Source organism: Topomyia yanbarensis, chromosome 3, assembly GCF_030247195.1.
Source record: "Topomyia yanbarensis strain Yona2022 chromosome 3, ASM3024719v1, whole genome shotgun sequence".
Classification (NCBI taxonomy): domain Eukaryota; kingdom Metazoa; phylum Arthropoda; class Insecta; order Diptera; family Culicidae; genus Topomyia; species Topomyia yanbarensis.
This window is the reverse complement of record NC_080672.1, coordinates 35,913,129-35,931,821: the sequence shown is the minus strand read 5'-3', so window position 1 is coordinate 35,931,821 and position 18,693 is coordinate 35,913,129. Positions and strand designations below refer to the sequence as shown.

Here is an 18,693-nt window from a genome sequence, read left to right as displayed (position 1 = left end):
AGGTGCAGGTTTTGTAACCCAAGAAGTAGTTTGGGTTCGACATTCTGATAACCTTCAATGGGCAGACCGCGAAGATGGGGATGCTGCTCTGCAAAGCAGGGTATGCCAGTGTTTGTCTCGGTAAAAGAAGATTTTTCACTGTTCGTACATTCTTTAAGTGAAAATGAACGTTTTTATTATCTCCTGAAATTGTAACGTTTATACGTTGTGAGTTTGATTCATTTCGCTTTACGTTGCCGGTCCACTGAAGGTTGAGTGGTTCATTTGGACCGCTAATACCTAATCGTTCCACCACGGTACTCTCTATAAGAGTCAACGATGATCCTTCGTCAATAAAAGCGAAAATGTCCAGTTTTTGATTGGGAGTTATGAGAGTGACTGGCAGTATTCGAAAAAGCGATCCATTCGAGGATTGTCCCAACTGTCTAGTAGTGAGACTGGCACCCATAGTAGCGGGCGGATGTAGCAACGTGTGGTGACGTAAACGACATCCTTGTATCGCACAACCTCTCCAAGATTTGCAGGCCCATTTGCCGTGGTAGTTTAAACAAGTTCTGCATAACGAATGCTGTTGAACAACACGGATTCTCTCTTCATATACAAAGGATTTGAAATTGTCGCAATCAGCAACACGATGGCCCAGTTTATTGCAACACACACACACTTTTGATGATTTCGGGTTAGCTTCAACCTCTGTGAATACTGGTTGATCAGTAGCTTGTTCGTGTGTATGTGCTTGCACGAATCCCTTTTCTTTAGACTTCATTCTATCGCATTTGGACTCGGTTTTGTACTGTGGTGTATCGTCTACAACCTCACAAGCCATATCAACAAACGACGACATAAACTCACCGAAGTTGTATAACGAAAATTCCGGTAGCTTACTTTTATACACTGACCATTCGAGTTTAAGGGAAGTCGGTAATTTTGCAACCATTTCTTGTAATAGCATCGGGTTTGTTAGGTGAGCATATTGCTTAGCCCCTTTAATATGCTCCACTAGATTCTCGACCGCTGTGCCGAAATCAATTAGATTGTCCAGGTTATCTGATTTGATCGGCGGTAGTTGTCTAATCTTGTCCGTCATTGTGCGAATCAATTGTTCGGGGCGTCCGTAACGTCTCCGTAAAATCGATATGGCGTGGGGAACGCTTTCCGGAAGCATTAGATGACCGCGTACACTTTCCAATGCATATCCTCTTAGACATCTTTGCAGTCGCATTAAATTTTCGTCATTTGGAAACCCACAGGTTGTTGTTGATTGTTCAAAATTACTTATCCATATTGGCCACTCCTCCGGATTTCCTGAGAAAAGGGGCAGTTCTTTGCCCATAACATGACGCGCCGCAAGTTGGCGATTTGTGGGACCGACTGTTGATTCTAGCGACATCTGTGGTTGGAGACTCGCGTTTTGGATGCTTGCCCCTTCTAGTGAGGGTAATAAATGCCGACGGTCATCGAACACCGATTGGATCGTCGAAGACTCAGCTTGGGAAATGGGACGACGCTTCTCGATTTGCGGTCGTGGTCGTGGAATGATTGGAATTGGGCGGACATGTTCGGGGGCTGTGGAATTGATAGTACGCTCCTCTGTTTCTACCAACCATTTCTGAACTCTGTCCTTCGTGCCACTCACCGACGTAATACTACTGGCACGACTGCTGCCCTGCACTGACATTTCATGAATAATCCGTTTCTCTTGCTCCAGGGCTTGTTGTTTCAGCTGCAGTTGTTTCCTACGAAAATCGTTTTCTATTTCCAGTTGCTTCTGCTGAGCCTCGCGTTCTATCAACAGTTGTTGTTCTTGTAATTTCTGTTGTTCTCGGATGATCATGAGCTCATGCTCCAGGCGGATTTTGCTTTGGTTTTTTGAGCGCTTAGAGCCGACTTTAGAGGAGTTGTCTGTAGTGGCTTTAGTTATTTTCAGAACCGGGACCTTTTTCTTCTTATTTATGTCGACCTGTTCCATACGACTTAGGATATTTGCAACCTTCACACAGGCTGGACAGTCCCAATGACATGTTTCTACGGAAAAATCCTCGTTTACGCATTTGAAATGATACCAGATGTGACAAGTGTCACACGCTACCATTTGATCATATTCGTCTGGGCGTTTACATAATCCACAGCTGGATTTAATTGCCTTCGAGGCGCCCTCCTTCTCGCTCATGGCTGGTGATCGCTAGGGTACGAATTTCTTAAAGAATTGTTGTGATACCGATTCTAACAGCAAACGCAGGCGGGTTGGTGCGTATAGCTTTAAGCTAGAATGTAAATTTTATTGAGTTCAATATTGGTTACTGTGTAACTCTTAACACTACTTACAAATTCGGTAGCAACTTTGCAGTTCTCTAGCTGTTCCCTTCTGCGCTCTAGCGAAAACTATAAATTTTAAATATTTTAACTGTAATTTAGTTAATAGCATTAGTATGGCATTCTAATCACGTTAGATTGGCATTAATATTACCCACTGCTATTGAAAGGCACGATTGTGAGGGCGATAAATTAGGTTAGAATGCCAAGGTGTGATGTGAATAATAGCTAGATGGAGAATTCAATTAATTCCAGCTACTAATTCAATCGAAAGGTGACTTACATGTACCACGTAGTCGTATTGAAAAAAAAACTTCGTAAATTTCTAACTAAATTCGAACTAAATAGCTTTAGCAACGCGACAAATGTGGGTAGCACATGGAAACGTTTCATCTGATCGTATTATCTACCTAACAATGATCGATTGCTAACCGCTACCAAAAGACAACCCTTTTCACTACTATGAAGACCGGCGGCTACCGTTAACATCTAACCGAGGGGTGTTCAGCTCGTCGTTACATTCGGGGTTCCTTTCTAATCAATTTTTATTCAAAACTCTATCATTTTCAGATTTCTCAGAAAACTCTACTTAAATTTGAAGTAATATAGTCATATATTTCGGTGAAAAATCTGGGATTTGGCAGGGTCGTATATTTAATCGATAAAGTATTAGTCTTCATTTCATGTGCATAACCCAAAAACGCAAAATGTAAATCTACTAACTCCATTCAATTCAGCTGTCGAATGTTCACCAATAATGGTCACTTACTCGGCTTATTCATCTATTTTTAATCTCACTTGATGGCTATTTTTTAGGATTGATAGTACAATAGATTTTAAAATAATCATCAAAACCAATCTTGATCTGCCGGAGACAAACAGAAATTTTATTGCTTTCCTTCTATTTTTCGATTAACAAAATTGTGTCTCATCACAGTCAAATTGTAACTTTTCTTCCAAACAGTGTAATGCATCTGTACATTCAAAATTTTTAATTGATGTACCATTATTTCACAATTACTCCGACGATCGTAGAATCAGAATGATTTTATCACGATTACCAAAGTTCTAGAGGCGGTCCCTATAGTAAAGTGGTCAATATCTCTCCAACAGCATCAGGAAGTGATCGTCATTGTCGAAGTCACCGTCGGCTCGGCGAGCGAGGCCACTATCAAGTGCAACCGCGTAATTGTCGTCTTGGTTTGTTGAGCGCTGTGCACTGCGTTGCGGCATGCAGCGCAACCGACTGCGAATCAGCGTTCGAGCAGTTTATGCCACTGTGAACAGTTTAGTGGCGAGCTAGTGTCGAACGGGTAAACGGAATAATTTAGATCAATTATATCGTTAATTATGAATCCTACGTCGGGCGGAATTTGACGGTAGGGTTCTCAACGACCGCAACTGGTTGAACTTCAGTTCACGTGTGAACGAAAACAGGGACAATCGTCTGCTCATAAGCCGTTAAGTAGGGTTCACGGTCAATTAAACAAAAATAAAGCTTTCATTCTGTTTGTGTCTAAGCCATGTTTGGTAGGATCAAAAAAAAGGTAGGTTTTAAATCTTAGATCACGAACAGGTCACTTCAATAGTATATTCAACGAAACTTGGTTCTGTGGCATTCTGCAGATTGATCTTATTTGGATAAGTTTAACCTCATCCAACTCCCAAATTAACATGGAATAAATATTGACGACTGATTGATGTCGAACACATTCATCAGCACAAGCGAAATCATTATCCGAGCATGAATATTTAAAAAAAATCAACATCATCAACACTGAAGAGCTCTAAAAACAGCGAGTCACCTCATTCAAGGATTTAACCTGTTTTTTTGCTGTTGTTCGCATATGCGACGGCGCCGGGGCGGTCATCGGTCAACGCGATCCCAATAGCCATCGACTACCCTTGTTCCATCAATAGTCCTTGGCATTGCAGTGGCCAGTTTCTGCTGCTGCTGCTGTCGTGATGGCTTCACTTCATATCCCTTCACTTTTCTCACCATACTATCAGCTTAAATACGCTCTACGGAGGAAGTAAACTTCGACCGACCACGACATCGTATTGTGCCGTCAGTGTGTCAAACTGATGATCGAAGGACTTGTCGCTTGCTGGCAAAAAATACGTTGCACGTGCGCGGCTCTAGATTCTCGTTACTAACCCGTACGGGCTTCTACTGATAATTTTAGATTATGAGCGATTTGACATGGTTCGACGGTGTGTACTCACCTACTTGAGACACCGGTTCCTTTCACGCATATCTGACACACAGTTTGCGGTGACCTAAGGCATTGGGTACTGATTCTTAACCTTTGCCGTGACAAGTAAAACGTATTTATTTCTTATTTTTGGTACCCCTGATATGATCAAAATCTGCTTCCAATCACTACAGGATCATAATTGTAAACATCGCATGACAAGTGAAAGATTATAGTTTTGATGTTATGCTGGATACTTGACTGTCACCGCTATCAAGGCTACTCTGACTTTTCCACCCGACGCGACGGAGCAAGTTAAGTTGCATTTGGTGTTTCGAATTCATCTCGTCAGTAACTTGAACCATCTTGGGGCCAGCTGGAGAACATACCAAAATTAGCACCAGTTAGACACTTAATCCAATTAATCATGCAACTTATGTGAACGCCGAAGCAGCTATCTGATATGAAGTGATACCTCGGGAAACAAGCATAGAAGCTCCGGTTTGTTGATGAGAAAGTGAAAACAAACACTTGTTTTTTGGTTGGGATCTGAGCAGCTGACACTATGCAGAATTTGCTACCCAAAGGGAACCAATTTGTGCATAAGGTTATTTGGTTCATCTTACTGAACATTAGACTGCCCAGCAAAATGATGAATTTTTGAAAACTCAATCGGCCCACCCTTGAGTCAATTCCTAGTCCCACCAGGAGTACTTGTACCAAATTTGAAGCAAATCGGACAAGTCTAACTACTGGACCAACGTGCCTGAAGTTTATATGGGATTTTTCAACAATTTACATGGAGAAAACTCACTAGCTCGTATTTTCGCCGCTAGGTGGCACTGTATACATCGAGTTATCACTGTAAGTGAAAATAAGAAAGATATTTTAATTGTCTACAACTTTGTTGAAGACTGCTAGTAAATCCGGCTATGTTAAAAGAAGTTATTAAACTTTTAAGGACGTGATGTCTGAGTCAGTTTTGCATGGGGCCTAGCAGTGCATGGTTGTGTATCAGTACTCGAGTCCCGCGAACTATATATTTTTGTGAAATAATGGTTAGATTTAGCTGAATAGTAAGTTTAGAAGAATTATAGTAAATAATACGATTTATGTTTTGGTTAGAAAATTTTAGTTCCACCTGTGACCGCATAGAGGGCGCCACTACTAACTTTTCATAGAAGAGAGATAGAATATCAAGATGTTCAGAAGAAATACTGAAAAATGCCTGTTCTATAACTTTGTAGAAGACACCAAATTTCTATCTCTCCGTTGAAAAGTTAGTGTTGGCGCCCTCTATGCGGTATCAGGTGGGACTAAAATTTTCTAATCAAAACATGACTCGTATTATTTACTATAATTCTTCTGAACATACCATTGAGCTAAACCTAACGATTATTTCACAAAAATGTTTAGTTCGTGTGAATCGAGTACTGATACACAACCATGCACTATTAGGCCCCATGCAAAACTGACTCAGACACCACTTCGTTAAAAGTTTAATAACTTCTTTTAACAAAGTCGGATTTACTTGCAGTCTTCGACTAAGCTGTAGACAATTCAATTATCCTTCTTATGTTCACTTACAGTGATAATACGATGCATACAGAGCCACCTAGCGGCGAAAATGCGTGCTGGTGGGTTTTCTCCATGTAAATTGTTGAAAATTCCCATACAAACTTCAGGCCCGTTGGTCCGGTAGTTAGACTTGTCCGATTTGCTTCAAATTTGGTGCAAGTACTCCTGGTAGGACTAAGAATCGACGCAGAGGTGGGCGGATAGGGGTCATTTTTTTCCTGTCACCCTACTGAACATTCTATAATTCTAATAATATATCTGAGGGAAAAAACTGTGTTTGTTGGACTGTTCAAAATTAATGCGTTAGATTTGTAGGACGTATGTAGACTTTGGAAAGGTCTATTAGAACTGCATTTACTCCTGAACTTTTATTATTTTATTAAAAATGCAAATATGCATCAAACTGGCCTCGAGCTTAGCCTTCTGACGCCCTTGGCGTAGTCTCAATTGGTGTTTACTTTGGCTCCTTTTCAGATCGGCCTTCGAACAAAAAAATTTGTCTACATCGAAAATTGCCATTCGTGAGGCAGATTTTTCAGGCAGATCCGCCAATAGGAAGCACCTAAGTGGCTCAATCAGACACGAAAGTTATAAATAGAGGTACCGCGTGTCGGTTCAAATCAGTTGTTGCTCTTATGTCAAACGAGCAACATCATAACTATAACATCCGGACGGTACAATAACCGATAGACACCAGGGATTTTGGGCAAAGTTGGCATTTGTTCACACACGCACCTAAGAGAATAAATCGAATACAGGTATTTTGTAAATAAAGGCACCGCGTATCCGTTTCAATCATTCATCGCTCGCTTGCCAAACGAGCAACATGATGAATATATCGGCCAGGCATGCAATGTTTTAAGTCGACCAAGATGAAGAGCGCACGATAAACTTTGCACACAGCAAGCAAACGGGTGCAAGTTTTACATGGTTTAACTGTGTGTGGTTAATGGCACCACTGCCGAAAATCCACAGTGGAAACTATGGATTTTCGGTAGCTATAGAATTATCTCGGACACAGTTAGACCATGTTAAACCATGTCACTTGACAGCAACTTCAAAGTCATCGAAATTTGACATACATTTTAGTCGTCATAGAACGTGCATCAATCGATTGTTATTACATTTGGGAAAATATGACCCAAATTTCTAAAATTTACGTGCAACAACTTCAATAACTTAAAAATCTGGCAGAATGAGCGGTTTGGCTTTTTGTCTGGAAAACTACAAAAAACTCTTATTGTGACAGCTGGCGCAATAGCATCCCTGGCTGTGTGCAAAGTTTATCGTGCGCTCTTCACCCTGCGCGTACGGAACTGCGATAAGTTCAAGTCGCTTACACACGATGATTTGCAATGTGGATGGGTTTGGGTTGAGTTCAACACTGCAGTTGATACGGGTGAAATGGCAGAATGTTTCCGTTTGTAGATACGTAAGGTAATGAGCCACATACAGATTTCATATTTCTAATACACGTGACGCATTTTTTATCACTAAGGCATCTAATAAAATGCTTCTTGAGCATGAGCTTGAGGGACCACCCCTGGCTGCTTTTCCGTTATCGATCTGAACTAGCTGAAGTTGCACAAGGAATCACTAGATAATTACGCTTGGGAGTAGCCACACAAACCCTGGTAATCCCAAAGTGTTTATTGTTCAATACCGGCATCGGCCAGTCCCGCACGTAGATCGTGAAAGGAAAGAGAAGGAATGTTAGTCCGATACTTGCTTTTGCTAGAGGCACTCCACAAGTATCATGGGAGGAGGATATTGGTTAGTAAATATAGGGCTGTGATTCATCTTCATGTTCTAGTTATTTTCCATCAGCCTATTTCCGCTACGAAGCCAAAGACTGACAGTAGAGAGGTGACTCAACTATCTGGACTAGTTATCGACCCATCAACTCATGGACCGGTGACCAACGGATTTATTTCCCTTCTGAAGGAAGACGTGATCACAGATTTTTTCACTCCAGAAAAATTTCAACGACCTCGGCTGAGATTGAACCCAGACCAACTGGGATGGGTGGTGGTCACGCTTACCACTCAACCACCGGCATCGTCACTAAAGCGTTTGATAACATGCTTCTGTAGGTATTTCTAAAAGACGGGCGAACCTGACTTTGGATATGACTTTGCATTGTTTAAATGATCCATGTTAGTCTAATGCATTGGACGCTTGATGAAATGGTTTTTGTATGAATTATAGCTCAAATCCATCAACCGATTTCGAATCCAATGAGTCGGGACCGGTTGTTGCATTTGAGATGGATTGCATATAGAGTTCATAGGGATTGCTTCAATATTACGAAGAAGACAAAGTTATGCAATATTAATTCCCATAAGGGAAAAAATGGATTAAACCACTTTGCGCGTTAAGGGCACAAAACCTAACTTAAATTAAGTTTTATTTTTTGTGTTTCGAATTCATCTCGTCAGTAACTAGCACCATCTAGTTAGACGATGTATCTAAACTAGTACCCAAATTAGCACGTGTGAACTGTTTGGATTTTTTTGTATGTCTAACTAGTGCTAATTTGGGTACTAGTTTAGATACATCGTCTAACTAGACACCCAGATGGTGCTAGTTACTGACGAGATGAATTCGAAACACAAAAAATAAAACTTAATTTAAGTTAGGTTTTGTGCCCTTATCGCGCAAAGTGGTTTAATCCAATTTTTCCCTTATGGGAATTAATATTGCATAATGCAAGGTGTTTGGCTCCCGAGCCAAAAGACAAGAGTTCGTTTTCGCTTTCTCGTCAGCAAACCTGAGCCTCTGTGCTTGCTTCCCGGGACATCACTCGGGGCAAGTCAGTTTCTTTGAACGTTCACATGTGTCGTGTGAACTGTTTGGAATTTTTGTGTGTCTAACTAGTGCTAATTTGGGTACTAGTTTAGATACATCGTCTAACTAGACACCCAGGTGCTAGTTACTGACGAGATGAATTCGAAACACAAAAAAATAAAACTTAAGACAAAGTTGACCGCCATTATGGCACATAAAAAGACTGAATAAACATCAACGAAGCTGATGCAAAATTGTGCAACCTTGGCGAAACATCTTCTTGCTTACAGAGCAGGATCCAGAAAATAAAACTGCAGGGGTCTGATTTTCATAGTTTTTTTTGCCTTAAAACTCTCACAGTTTGTACACTTTAAAAACAATGGCGACTAACACAGCTAAAAAATGGCGAAAAACGCAGTTAAATCTATATGACAGATGACGCTAAACAATACAAAAACATAAATTTGGTACCGATTTAAAATTAAAACTAATTTAAAATTCCTCCACAAGTTTAATATTTCGGAGGATGTCCAGACCCCCACGACGCCCCCGCTGGATACATCCCTGTATTGTTAAAATCCGCGGAGATTCACTAAGTACTAATGGAATGATTAACGAGCGGAAAAATAAATCAATTATTATGAGTAGAAGGCGATCAATTATAAGAACGACATTGGGCATAATGCGAATGTGAACCAACTCTTGCTTGATTTTCTTCAATAAGACCAACAAATCGTTGATAATTGAATCCTACTAATTGAAAAAAAATCATTTCTTTTTTTCCAGATCCCGACTAGATTCAGCTCAAATCAACGGTGTAAGGTGACGGCCCCACGATGGGATTGGGCGGCAGAATGGACTGCTGCGGGCAGTGTGTCAAGTATAGCATGTTCATCTCCAATTTCATCATATTCGTGAGTATAAACAACTTTTGAAATAGATGCCATTTCGCCTATAGATCGCGTGAGCCATTGAGGCGCAGTTCGGGGAGGTCCCATTGGATGGCGAGTATCTCTCACTCAGTCACGCAACGGCTTGATAATATAGTATTAATTCGCTGAAACGTCTTACGTATGGCTGGGTTGGTATTCGAGTTTCGGTATCCATATGTCAAAACCTATACTGCCGTAACACGCGTATTTGTCCCATGTTCTATGGGATTCCCTATATACATGGGACAATTATGCGTATAACGGCAGTATAGTTGCAATAGCTTTTAAGGGTCTTTATTAATACATCTGTTAACATTGTCATCGGATGAATCTGGTGGTAAATTGAATTTATGCTCAGCAGTATTGCTATCGTTTCTTTGTTTATTTGGGGCTTTAATCTTCAAGGTCATTTGGCCAATTGTAATCTTCTTATTTGAAGTTTTTTTAAAAATTTCAGAATATTTCCGCTTTTGGAGAAACGTCACAATCCACGTGATTCCACTTCGTCTCATTAGTGGCTAGCACTGATTTATTATATTCCTCATCCAAAGAGATTTTCAAATAAAATTAAGGTATATGGAAGAGTAGTTGGAATTGCTCTTTTATAAACTTATAAATACTACTTCTAACAATTTTTTACCAAGTGACTCCACAAAAAACATATTTCACTCTTATTGCATCCAACTCCGACTCCGTTGCGTCTCATATCGCTTTCTACGCATTGGGTGCCCATAGATTCGTCTAATGTACGGATATAATTTGTATACGCTATACCTAAACTGTTCTAACCCACCATTACAGATAGGCGGAGCCATCGTGTTCGGACTCGGTATCTGGACGCTAGTCGACAAGAACTTCATCAACGAGCTACTGGGAACGAATCTGTTCTCCGGTGCAGTTTACGTACTGATTGCCACCTCCGCACTGGTCTGTCTGTTGTCCTTCTTCGGTTGCATCGGCGCTGCCAAAGAGTACAAATGTATGCTGCTGACGGTAAGTAGATTGTGGCTCAATCTTATTAAACCCACGACGAAAGTCATCCATAAGTTTTGCGAAACGAATTTTTTCCTTGCGGTTCGGTGTCGAGCTTTTTTTTTGTTGGAGACGAACCACTGGGACCAGTATTTAGATCTATTGTGGTATACCCCTTCCTTAATCTAAGTGTACTATCTACTATGGTCTATGACTTGTCGTTATTGAGATACACACTCTTCCCAATTAGGCACACCACTTCGTATGAAGTTTATTACCTGCTTGGGATTTGCAGTCCAAATATCAAAAGGCTCCATTGTTCCTCTATCGAGGACTCTTAGTCTGCGCTACATCAATGCACTGCATTCGCAGAGCAGATGCTCTGATGTTTCACTTTCAGATCGGCAGACGCGGCATGTATCGTTTGTAAGCTTACCAATTTTCTTAAGATGATATTTACTCGGACAGTGTCCGGTAACTAGTCCTGTCATGATGCATAGCTCTTTTTTGTTTAGTCGGTGTCGAACTTATGGAAATGAATTTCTACTTGTTGGCTTTTTTTACAAATGTCATTTTGGCACTTGAATAAAAATTATTCTACTACTGTTCTGAGGAATTTCCGAACTATGCCAGAATACCTCCTTAACTCCTCATACTGTAATATGTACTGTCGAAGTTATCGTCCATGGGAATCTTTTACCAAAGATAGTTGAGCTCATTTTGGTTCTCCTGAGCAGTCGCATAGTATGTGTCTGTATGGTTCCTCTGGTTGTGGCATTTCCTTCAGGTACTCTATTGAGCCTTTTCTAACTTGACAAGATGTGTTTTACGAGGAGAATGACCTGTTATTAGGCCAGAAATTACCTTTAATTTAGATTTACATAGGGTGAGGGAATCTCTTGTCTTCCGCCTTGTTGAGGACTGAATAAACTGTCTTGATTGAGAACGGACGGTTTGCCCTTCATCCCTTTCCCTCAAGGTAGCATGGCTAAATCCAAAGTATAACCAAAGGCCAGGGAAGCAAGATGCTGCTTCCCTGTTAGCCAGCATGCCTGGTAACTATGCAAAAAATACAGTTGTTTTTTGTGCACGAGGACACAATACTTTTTTAGCGTTTCGGATTGTCCTCATCAGTAACAAGCTCCAGTCTTTGGGCTAGTTAGACGATAAATCTGAACTAGCATCAAAGCTGGCACTAGTTAGACGCTCAATCCTTGATCCAAAAAGTCATACGTCTTGCATGAAATAAGCTAGTGGCATGTTCCAAGTGGTGTTTCGGAAGACAATTACTATATATAACTTTTATATTGTCCACTGTTAAAGTAATTTCAACGTATTATCAATGGTCAATTCACGACAAACCAAATTTTTAATAAAATTGTCGCAGTTTTCACTTTTTATAAACATACCCTGTAGACGATTTTCAGAGTTTTTGACAAAAATTAAATTTTTGAAATCAATGTTGTGATATTTTAAAAATATCGTGATCCCCATTTTTGCCCAGTTGTACCTCGTTTCATGACCATATATGTACAGTAGACTGGTTAAATTTTTGACTTTTAGCTCCACCAGGCTCTACTGATTCCTTTTATGGCCCTTAGTAATTGTGCAAATTTTGGTACCGATCGGTTGTGTCTACGGACCCTCCAAAAATTTCAAAGTTTTTTAGCTAAATTGATTAATTAGGTAATTCCTATTATAAAGGCATGGAGTCATTAAAACGTTAATATATAACCTTCTATGTGAGAAGTAATGTTTCGTTTGCTCAATTTTGCATACATGTTATTATATTTTTCAAGTAATGTTACAAGTCGGCTCAGCAACGTATTTATCATTTTTTGCATTTTTTACATTTACTATTTGAGCCGATGCGTTGACCAAAGGTTGGAGACGCTGTTCCAATCGATGGCTTCAAATGGGCAGGATGGTAATTGAAACAAGGCGAATATAGGCTTATGATACAAAGACCTCCCCTTCCACCTCCTCCCTCCATCAATCAGGAATCAGTAGCGTCCGTTCCCTATGTTGATCAGAGAATTGTGCCTTGCCAAAAATCGTCTTTTCATCATTTCCTGATGGGAAGGATTGGGGAAGTGGTAAGGTTAGGGGTAAGGAAAGTACCGACCCAGAACAATTAAATCAGAGCATTCTGTTGCATATCAAATGATATGATGTTCTGTAATCGGGTTCACAAAGATCACATGAATAATACTCAGCGCGCTGAATAGTAGCCATGTGATAATTGAGTATGCAATATCCAGTCAGTGCCCTGACTAGAATACTGGGTTCGACATGCGAGTACTAATTTCGATTCTTTTCCTGCAAATTCCCTGTTGAAGTGCTGATTGTACGCCACACAGAATTGCAAAGATTTCTGCTTGGAATACGGTACAGTATCTACCAAGCGAATAAGATTGACTTAATCTCATTTCACGAGAATAGCCACCAGCACCGGCTCGGCCCTCTAGCAAAGAACCGTCAGTATAACTGTCTACGTATTCTTAACATAGTCCGTTTGGCTGGTGGACAGCCCTTTAAGGACTGCACGGCTTCTTGAGTTGTTCTCTCGATCTTGAGATCAAAGCAGATGTTATCTCGAAAAAGACGGAAGCCTACGAAGACGATCTTCTACTTTCCATGGTTCTTGGCTAAATTCAACTCCCTTTGATTCCTTCACAATCCTTCTGCTTAGTATTGCTGATGCTCCATGCCGAAGATTACTTTAGATGGATTTGATAATGCAGGTCATGTTTTAGGTGACAACTGAGCAGCCGCCTGATTTGGAGTTCTTAGCGGGGGATATGTTTTTCCGCTCCTTTACCATTGTGCATATACATGGAGAAAATCGCCCAATATATGCTAATCGTGGGACGAAAAGCTTATTAGATCGAACTCTATGCTCCGGCGATAATATGTTTAATTGGCTAATATAGAATTTTATTGGTAGGCGAGTTATCAAATTTTCTGGTGCAGATAATCCCTGTCCATTTTAATTTCTAAGAGCGGAGCTATTGAAACGACATTTGCTCATTCTTCGAACTGACTAGTCGCAAAAGCTTTCCCACTTTTAGTGGACGGTGTGAATGCTGTTTCCACCCTTTTCTTCGATTATATAACACTAACATTAAAAAAACTCCGCCCGAGTTAATGAATACAGACAGGGAGGGGGTGATTTTAATATAATTTATCATGTTGCTTATTTTTTTAAGGTCATGTGAAAGGTGGAGGTCAGTAAGTGAAGAAAATTGATGATTGACGCCATTTTCAAATCCAACAGTGAAATCCATCATCAATATGGGTATCATTTGAAAGGGTGTGGTTAGCCGATGGCGGAAATTGCTGATTTTTCCTATTTTGAAATACTAGAGGACGGTATCCAGCTATTACAGAACTATAAAAATCAACAATATGAGCGTCAATCAAAATATGTAGGTTGGTAGATAACGGAAATTTATGATAGAGACTATTTCGAAGCTCGACGTTATGACTTTCGGTATCTGTAAAACATCACCACAAAATTTGTCGTAGTTTGGAGATGTACCATATAAAATTAACCTCGGAATCCAAGTAACAATCATATTCTCCCCACTTTTTTTTTAAATTAAGAAATTTTGATACACTTATAATTTTTTTATTATTGTTCATTTAACGATTACGCCGAAAAAAAACTCAGTATTGGAACAGATTTCCAAATATGAATACTAGAGTGCAAAAAAAGATAAAAGTTTTTCGTACGATAATGCTCCAACCGTATTTTGAAAATATAAGCATGCACAGAATGTTATTTCTTTCATTAAAAGTCCAACTGGAACCCCTGGCACACAAAAAAATGTTTCCAAAATCGCCAATAAAATATCATAAATTCTGGAACAAACGCGTTTTTACGTTAATATTGGACCATTAACAAAAATCATGTGTTTTATAATTATGTGCCTGAACTAGTTCACAACTTTATGAACATTATTTATAAAATGAAAAGTTGACTCATGATTTTATTAATAGATTTAGAAACATTAGTTGACCAAATCAAAACAGTCTCGATATTTTCTCGTACACTATTTCACGAAACGCGGAATTTTATTCTCGAATCCATTCAATCCTCGTTAACTAATTCATGATTTCTAATATATTAGTCACAATTCAATATCCATGCTCGTGATATAAGTCACAAAATCATCAAATATTAATCAAATATTAATCATGTATTCATGATTCCTAGTATAATAGTCACCGACTTAACATTCGTCCTCGTGAAATAGTTTACATAAACATGAAATATTTTTCATGTATTCGTGAACTGGTTCATTATTCCTAGAATAAGTCTCGTCATACCAAAAATAGTGAAATAGTACATATATTCCTATATTCGTGAACTGGTTCATGATGGCTAATACAATAGTCCAAACAAACCATTTGTGCTCGTGACATAGTTCGCAAAATCACGAGATATTGTTCATGGATTCATGAACTGGTTCATGACACACTTTTATGGCCTAATTAAGATTTTCAGGTTACACCGAGTAAAGAATCCGATGGTAACTAAAATATAACATATCACGTCTAGCCAAAATTAAATTACGAATATCACGATAAAACTGCTGATATCTACATGACTCACATCACTCCACGTGTCCAATTCGAAAGTAAGCTCAAGAATAAAATATCACGATAAAGTGCATTTAAATTACGAAAATCGAACATAAATTACACTAATCGTAACAAAAATATCACGATAACGCAATGAGAAATTACGAAATTCGCGAAAATCATGAACATCATTTAACTGTCGGCTGTATGTTCCAAAATTATGAACCAGAATCATAATAAAAATTAAACATGTCCAGAGAACAACCACAGCAGCTCAACCAAACATTCGAATTTAACACAGTATTCGAGGTTTATCATTCATAATTTCAAGAACTTGATCACAATTTCCGAAAATCATTTAGTTCACGAAATCATTATCTTTTCTTCGTGAATTTATGAACGAACTTTTTCCGTGCACAAGCCACTCCAAAAAAATTGCAATTTTCACAGCTATTAATACAATAAGTAATGTTTTATTGCGAAAATATATCAACTAAAGTTGTATTTGTTGTCTCTTGCATAGAGTTTTTTTTATTTAAACTCTGTTTATGCTAACTAACTCGGTAATAGTCAGCACAATGGTCAAAAAGTGCCAAAAATTGGTCATTTTAATTTCAATGAAAGAAACAGCGTAAATTTCTTGTTTTGCTTATATGTTCAAACCCCGGTTGTGGCATTATTGCACCAAAAATTTTTTTTGTGCCGCTCTAATAAATAACGTACTAAAATTTTGTGTTCAGTTTTAATGAGGTTACCTATTTTATGAGAGCCTTACTACATATTGAATTGATTTTCTTCACGCAATTAAAATAAAGACACCTCGCTTCATATTACAAGTAGTTATCACTAAAACACAACAAAGCACCCTCACAAGACATGACGCACCACATAAAATTCACCTCAACTTCCGTTTACACACTATTATTCTCCTTTCATTTGCAGTACTTTATTTTGATTTTCCTGATTTTTGTCACGATGCTTATCGGCGGCATTCTGGGTTACGTGTTCCGCGAAAAAGTCTCCACCACGATGCAACAGGAAATGCACTCCTCCATGACGTTCTACGGTGCATACGGCAAACGTCACATTACCCAGGCGTGGGACGTAACCCAGGAGCGGCTGAAATGCTGCGGCGTCAAGCACTACCACGACTGGCGCGGATCCATCCCGCTGTCCTGCTGCCAGAAGACCCTAACGGATTTCAAACCCTGCCAGGACAATCCGACGCCGGAGAATATTCACATCCAGGGCTGTTTGGACATTACATCCAATCTGATTCGGGATAATGCGGCCATCATCGGGGCGTCGGGAATCACCGTTGCCATACTACTCATATTCGGGATGATCTTCTCCTGCGCGTTGTTCCGAATGATAGAATAGCGTGGCAGGATGTGATTGTGCTTTTCATCTTTTTGTTTTAACTAGAGTGGTAAATTTGCGGGGCTTCGTCACGAAACGCACCAGTCATGATTTTGATGGTTTTAAGAATTGGAATACGCGATTTTACATTGATTACCGGTTGTTCTTATTACCTGAGAGCAAAGAAAGTACAATGATAGGCAAGCTTAAGTTATAGTTTTTGAAATGATTAACGACTTGATTTTAATTTATAGTGCTAGATGTAGTGGTAAACGCACAATCCATTTGGAACCGAATCTCACCGAACCAGAGAAAATGGGAATGAGATGTAAATAAAAATGCTGGGTGCATTTAAAAAGTCAAAAACACGTATGCATGCTTTCAATCACCACTTTTTAAACTTTAAGTTGTTTTTAAACTATAAGTTCTAGTAATATGTGTCAAATAACATAACAATTCAATACATGAAACGAATAGATGATATTCATTCCCTCCCACAGTCAAATGTGCTTACGTCGATATATGTGTCATTGTAAAATTGAAATGCTAGTGAATAAAGTTTCAAATAAAAATGTTTTTTAGTCCACACGTGTCGAACATACTCCAACAACCATCAGCATAACCATATCCTAACAACATATCTAACCGGTCTTCTTTCTCGACAGTATTTCTTGTTATATTTCCTTCTTTTCGCAGTTCTCTTCCTCGGCTGCATTCTGGGTTACGCCTTTCGCGGTCGCGTCACCGAATCACTCCGGGACCAATTGTACGAAGCGTTGACCCAGTACGGGCGCCGTCGCATGATGACCATCTCGTGGGACATTACCCAGGAGGAGCTACAGTGCTGCGGCGTGGACAGCTTCACCGACTGGCATGATCAGATTCCGGACTCGTGCTGCTTGGATGAGTACGGTGGGCGGAAGCGTCCCTGTCAGCAGCTGCAGACATCGCTGACCATTTTCCAGAGTGGCTGTTTCGAGGCCGTCACCAGAGAGCTATTGCGGAATGCTGGCGTTCTGGGCGGAGCCGGAATGGGGCTGGCTTTCGCGATGATTCCGGGAATTGTGCTGGCTTATTACATGCTGACGACCCTCTGAGAGCGATTTTTGTGCTGTGATTGGACGAAGATCTGGAACTGGAAGTATTAGGAGGAGGAGAGATGGTAGTGAAAAGCACAAGTAAAAATAAACTAGTCTAGTTGAGATGATGCCCAATTTTTTATTTTAAGCGCATTGTTTATTGTAACGTGCTTGAAAACTGTATTATGTGAAGTAAACGTAAAAATTGACAAACAATTTATCAATTTCGATCAATCGTTTATTATATTATAAAATAGTTTGTCGATTGTCCAATTTTAAATTAGTTTTACTATTAGAAATAAACGCTGCCTTATATGATTGTGTTCTTGAATTAGATAAAAATAAACAATTCTGACTCATATATACACCTAAGTTACATATATTACTGTTAGACTATCGTATCTGATATTGACGAATAAACCGATCATGCATATGCTCGATATGTAATCACATAAGCCTAGTGTCTCTGATATAACTTTTTTTTTAAATTTCATGAAAACAAATAATGGCTCCTATCCTCACAGACACGTCATCTAGTGACTGGAAGGAATTTTCCTTCTAGTCATTAATAGGGTGACCATATCAGACGAGTAAAAAAGTCGAAAGGGTGCTGCTTCCCCCCCGATACCTCTCAATCGACATTGCCTTTTCCGCACGTTTTCGGCAGTTGAAAATTTCTGGGGTCTGGCCGGCAGAGCTTGAACAGTAAAAAAATTATGGGAGTCTGGGAGGAAGAGCTCTGCCAGAAAGTCTTTCATCGGAATTCCACAGTGGCAGTTCTTGCTAGACCACCATAAGCAAACGTTTGATGCTGAGATGGTCTGTGCAGTACCAGCAAGGAGTTTTCAGTACTAAAAACACGACATGGACGTAAATCAGAAACATCAGTGA

At 39.6% G+C, this 18,693-nt stretch overlaps 1 protein-coding gene across 4 annotated transcripts in view; it reads left to right on the top strand.

Annotated features, from left to right (window-relative positions):
* LOC131690473 (tetraspanin-11) overlaps nt 1–18,019 on the top strand; it is a 67,262-nt gene extending 49,243 nt beyond the window's left edge. For 3 of the 4 annotated variants that reach the window (XM_058976271.1, XM_058976272.1, XM_058976270.1), the window contains exons 3-5: nt 9,660–9,787; nt 10,607–10,798; nt 16,307–17,295. In XM_058976271.1, the coding sequence (XP_058832254.1) occupies nt 9,710–9,787; nt 10,607–10,798; nt 16,307–16,744 (708 nt within the window). In that variant the 5' untranslated portion in view covers nt 9,660–9,709 and the 3' untranslated portion in view covers nt 16,745–17,295. Of the gene's footprint in view, nt 1–9,659; nt 9,788–10,606; nt 10,799–16,306; nt 17,296–17,388 lie in introns of those variants that run through there. The other variant, XM_058976273.1, reaches the window with a different exon arrangement.
* Nucleotides 18,020–18,693: the final 674 nt, after the last annotated feature.